Raw genomic sequence first — 4,800 nt, 5'->3', positions numbered from 1 at the left:
AAAATCTTTCAGAAAATCGCAAAAGTGTATTGAATTGTATCGTTTGCTAAATATCGCAATATATATCATATCGTGGGCAGAATATCGTGTATCGTATCGTGAGATTATTGTGTCACTACAGCCCTATACACACACACACACACACACATATATATATGTGTATATATATATGTGTGTGTGTGTGTGTGCGTATATACCATGTCCACAAGGTTTAGGAGTGTGTTTATGGGGATTTTTGACCGTTCTTCCAGAAGTGTATTTGTGAGGTCACACACTAATGTTGGACGAGAAGGCCTGGTTGTCTGTCTCCGCTCTAATTCGTCCCAAAACTTGACTGGTTGAGGTCAGGCCAGTCAAGTTCATCCACAGCAGGCTCTCCCATCTATGTCTTTATGGACCTTGCTTTGTGCTCTGTTGCACAGTCATGTTGGAAGAGGAAGGGACCTGCTCTAAACTGTTCCCACAAAGTTGGGAGCATGGAATTATCAAAATGTCTTGGTATGCTGAAGCATTCAGAGTTCCTTTCTCTGGAACTAAGAGGCCATGCCCAGCTCCTGAAAAACAACCCCACACCATAATCCCTCCTCCACCAAACTTTACAATTGGCACAGTGCAGTCACACAAGTACTGTTCTCTTGGCAACCACCAAACCAAAACTTGTCCATCAGATTGCCAGATGGAGAAACAAAATTTGTCACTCCAGAGAAAGCACCTCCACTGCTCTAGAGTCCAGTGGCAGTGTGCTTTACACCACTGCATCCTTTGCATTGCACTTGGTGATGTATGGCTTGGATGGAGCTGCTCCACCATAGAAACCCATTCCATGAAGCTCTCCGCGCACTGTTCTTGAGCTAATCTAAAAGGCCACAAGAAGATTGGAGGTCTGTAGTGATGGACTCTGCTGGTGGCGACCTCTTGGCATTATGCACTTTAGCATTCGCTGACCCCACTCCGTCAGTTTATGTGGTCTACCACTTTGTGGCTGAGTTGCTGTCGTTCCCAAACACTTCCATTTTCTTATAATACAGTTGACTGGAATATTTAGGAGCAAGGAAATTTCACGACTGGATTTGTTGCACAGGTGGCGACCTATCACAGTTCCACACTGGAATTCACTGAGTTTCTGAAAGCGACCCATTCTTTCACAATTGTTTGTATAAACATTCTGCATGCTTAGGAGCTTGATTTTATACACCTGTGGCCATGGAAGTGATTGGAACAGCTGATTCCAATAATTTGGATGAGTGATATATTCTGTAGCTTTTCCATTTCATGCCTATTGAGTTTTTAATAAGCGTCACAGAGACTGTTTTGGTTGTCCAAGCTTTAAGAGACAAGTTGTCCTAATAAATGCACATGTGGCTTTTAAACTTGACTCATACCTTTATAAGTTCTCCAAAGAAACATGATTTCTCACAGAATTATATAAATGTCCATACGAGTCGGCCTGTGTCCAGTTTGAGTGAAAGCAGGTGTGCACAATCTGTGCCGATGTAAACTTAAGAGATCAAGCCGCTACAGCAGCCAATGCGCAGAGGCACACTCCCAGTTCAATGTATCAACTATAAAAACTATGAACCCATCTTCAGGAATAATTCTGCCCTGCCAGTAAAAGGCACAGCAGAGATGCTTGTTTGGCTTATTTAAAAAAATGATACAAGCAAATAATACACTGGGGGGAAAACTGGGTGGTTTCCTCCTTCTCATATTTTTTTCTATTTTGCTCTTGTTCCAATTTTTCATCTCTTATTAAAAGAAGAAATCTTGGATTCACAGCTCTATAAAATATATCAGCACAAAGTATCTTTTGTGTTGACAGTGATCCTGAGTGGTTCCCATTTTTCTGTTTTCTGTCAGTGTGTTGACGTACCAGCCCTCTCTTCGTATGCCGAATGTTCCAGGCCTGGAACAGTCATACCTTACCTCAGCGATTGCCGAATATGCAGTTCCTTTCCGCCCATCTACCCTAAGTTCCATTCCTACTGAATTGCAAAGTAAGTTAGTAAAATGTGCCCAACTTTGCAATTAGGTTAGATATTTGCACAGCCCCTAACTACGAGTACCATTAACTTTGTGTTGGTTTGTACTTACAGGTCTGGATTTGTTTTCATTAATCCCAACAGATCCTCAGGTAAGCTTAGTGGGTTTTTTTCATCAGATAATGTCTATTAATTTGTCATGTCCAGGCTTTGATAAAAAAATATATAAATCTGGAAAATTAAGAGAAAAATCAAAGCTTTTATTAATACTTTGAAGGTCAATGGATGAAATACCACACTATCTCTAAATTGTCATATAGTCAACTAAGCAGCAGACAGTCCTAAAGATTCTACTGTAAAATTACTAAAGCACTCCCAATCAAAATCTTAAAACCAGGATAAGTCAGAAGTATTGTCTTTTCCTATAGCTGGATCATAATATCATAAATGGGCCTTCAAAATGTAAAAGGATACAGGACTAACAGACGAAACAAATACAGCAGGCAATTTAATAAAAATATTTGATGTACTCCTAGATTAGCATTAGCAAAGTCTTAACTTTATTTGAAGGGGAGTGAATAAGACTGTCATGACACTTTCATAAACATGACTTAACACCTGTCATGAACATGAATGAATATTTATGACTGTTGTCATAAAGCGTCATTCGGTAAATTATGACACTTTCAATACAAAGTTGACATTATTCAAAATGTCTTTATTATGACAACTTGACATTAACCAAGAAATCATTACTGTTTAAACTTTACCTTTAATAACATAAAGTTACCTAATTTTTAAAGTGCAATCAGTAATACTTTTATAACAAATTTATATCAGTTATGATTTCTTGGTTAATGTCAAGTTGTCATAACAAAGGCATTTTGAATCATGTCAACTTTGTATTAAAAGTGTCATAATTTACCGAATGACGCTTTATGACAACAGTCATAAATATTCATGAAGGCTTATTCATGTCCATGACAGGTGTTTATGACAGTGTCATGTCAGTCTTATTCACCCCCCTTCAAATAAAGTGTTACCATTAGCATTCTGTTTCGTTTTTGTGTGTATGCCCTGTCTCAAACTCTAGTAGGTTGTGGCAGATGTCCATTCACACAAAGCCATGTTCTGCTTCCTGTTTAAAGAGGAGTTTTCATACTAGTTTGTCTCTAAATGCATGCTCAGCATGAGAGATTACTGGAAAGTCAGTGACAATGCGATTGTCCACTGTGGCCACATGTTCATCCACGAGGAGTGAATGACTCGATACAACATCCATCCATCCATATATCCATCCATCCATCCATCCATCCATCCTCACTCCCTCTGCTTATCCAGGGTTGGGTCGTAGGGTTAGCAGCTTAAGAAGGGAGGCCCAGACTTCCCTCTCCCCAGCCACATGCTCCAACTCCCGCGGGGGAATCCCAAGGTGTTCACAAGCCAGCCGAGAGACATAGTCCCTCCAGTGTGTCCTGGGTTTCCCCAGGGCCTCCTCCCGGTGGGAGTGCCCCCGAACACGTCACCAGGGAGGTGTCCAGGAGGCATCCTGCCCAAGCCACCTCAACTGGTTCCTCTCAAAGAGAAGGAGCAGTGGCTCTACTCTGAGTTCCTCCCGGATGACCGAGCTTCTCACCCTATCTCTAAGGGAGAGCCCAGAAACCCTACGGAGAAAACTCATTTTCCCTGCTTGGATCCATGACCTCATTCTTTCGGTCATGACCATAGATGAGGGTAGGAACAGAGATCACGCGGTAAACCGAGAACTTCACTTTTTGGCTCAGCTCTCTCTTCACTACGACAGACTGGTACAGCACCCGCTTCACTGCAGACACTGCGCCAATCTGTCTGTTGGTCTCCCAACAGACAGATTGGGAGACAAGATCCTGAGATACTTGAACTCTTCCACTTTGGGCAGGACATCCCCCATGAGCCGGAGAAGGCACTCTACCCTGTTCCAGCTCAAGACCGCAAAAGGGTGCCTCGGATTTAGAGGCATTGATCCTCATCCCGGCCGTTTCATTCTCAGCTGCAAATCGCTGCAGTGAGAGATATAGGTAACGACCTGATGAAGACAATAGGACCACATCATCTGCAAAAAGCAGAGATGCAATCCAGAACGGATCCCCTCCACACCTCGGCTGCACCTAGAAATTCTGTCCATGAAAGTAATGTGACGAAGGGCAGTTTTGGCGGAGTTGAACTCTCACCAAAAACGAGCCTGACTTATCAACAAGGACCTAACACCCCCGTATCGAAGGGCCCAGTACCCCATATTTCTGGAGAACAGGGCTCCCCAAAGGACACAGTTGAACGCCTTCTCCAAGTCCACTAAAACCCATGTAGACCGGTTGGGCAAACTCCCACACACCCTCCAGGACCTTGGTGAGGATGTAGAGCTGGTCCAGTGTTCCACGACCAGGACAAAAACCACATTGCTCTTACTGAATCCGAGGTTCAACTATCTGGCCAGCAGCATGCTCGCGTCTGGGCGAGGGAACACTGGAACTAATAGTCTCACTCATCATAAGGGGTCTTCGGGCTGCGCTTTGTCTGGTTCCTCCCATAGGGCCTGTCTACCTTGGGTGATCCTACCAGAGGCACAAAGCCCCAGACAGCATACGTCCTAGGATCACTGGGATAATCAAAACCCTTAACCATGGGTTTTGATTATCCCTGGAGGGTATCCCTGGAGGGTATCGACCCCCCTTCATGGAGTCGATACTTCTCCATGGTGTGAGAGGTCGATACAATCTGCTAGGTTTTTTAAATGAAAACCTTTTTTTTTAAAGGCCTCGGTTTAGGGAAGTTCACTATTTTT

General features: G+C 43.2%; 1 protein-coding gene across 2 annotated transcripts in view; it reads left to right on the top strand.

Annotated features, from left to right (window-relative positions):
* pias2 (protein inhibitor of activated STAT, 2) overlaps positions 1-4,800 on the top strand; it is a 67,263-nt gene that overhangs the window by 54,995 nt on the left and 7,468 nt on the right. The window contains exons 12-13 of one of the 2 annotated variants that reach the window (XM_007540361.2): positions 1,858-1,994; positions 2,094-2,131. In XM_007540361.2, the coding sequence (XP_007540423.1) occupies positions 1,858-1,994; positions 2,094-2,131 (175 nt within the window). Of the gene's footprint in view, positions 1-1,857; positions 1,995-2,093; positions 2,403-4,800 lie in introns of those variants that run through there. The other variant, XM_016664972.1, reaches the window with a different exon arrangement.

The sequence above is a fragment of the Poecilia formosa genome, unplaced genomic scaffold, assembly GCF_000485575.1.
Source record: "Poecilia formosa unplaced genomic scaffold, Poecilia_formosa-5.1.2 Scaffold535, whole genome shotgun sequence".
NCBI lineage: Eukaryota > Metazoa > Chordata > Actinopteri > Cyprinodontiformes > Poeciliidae > Poecilia > Poecilia formosa.
Note: the sequence above shows the minus strand (reverse complement) of the source record. Positions and strands in the feature narration are given on the sequence as shown.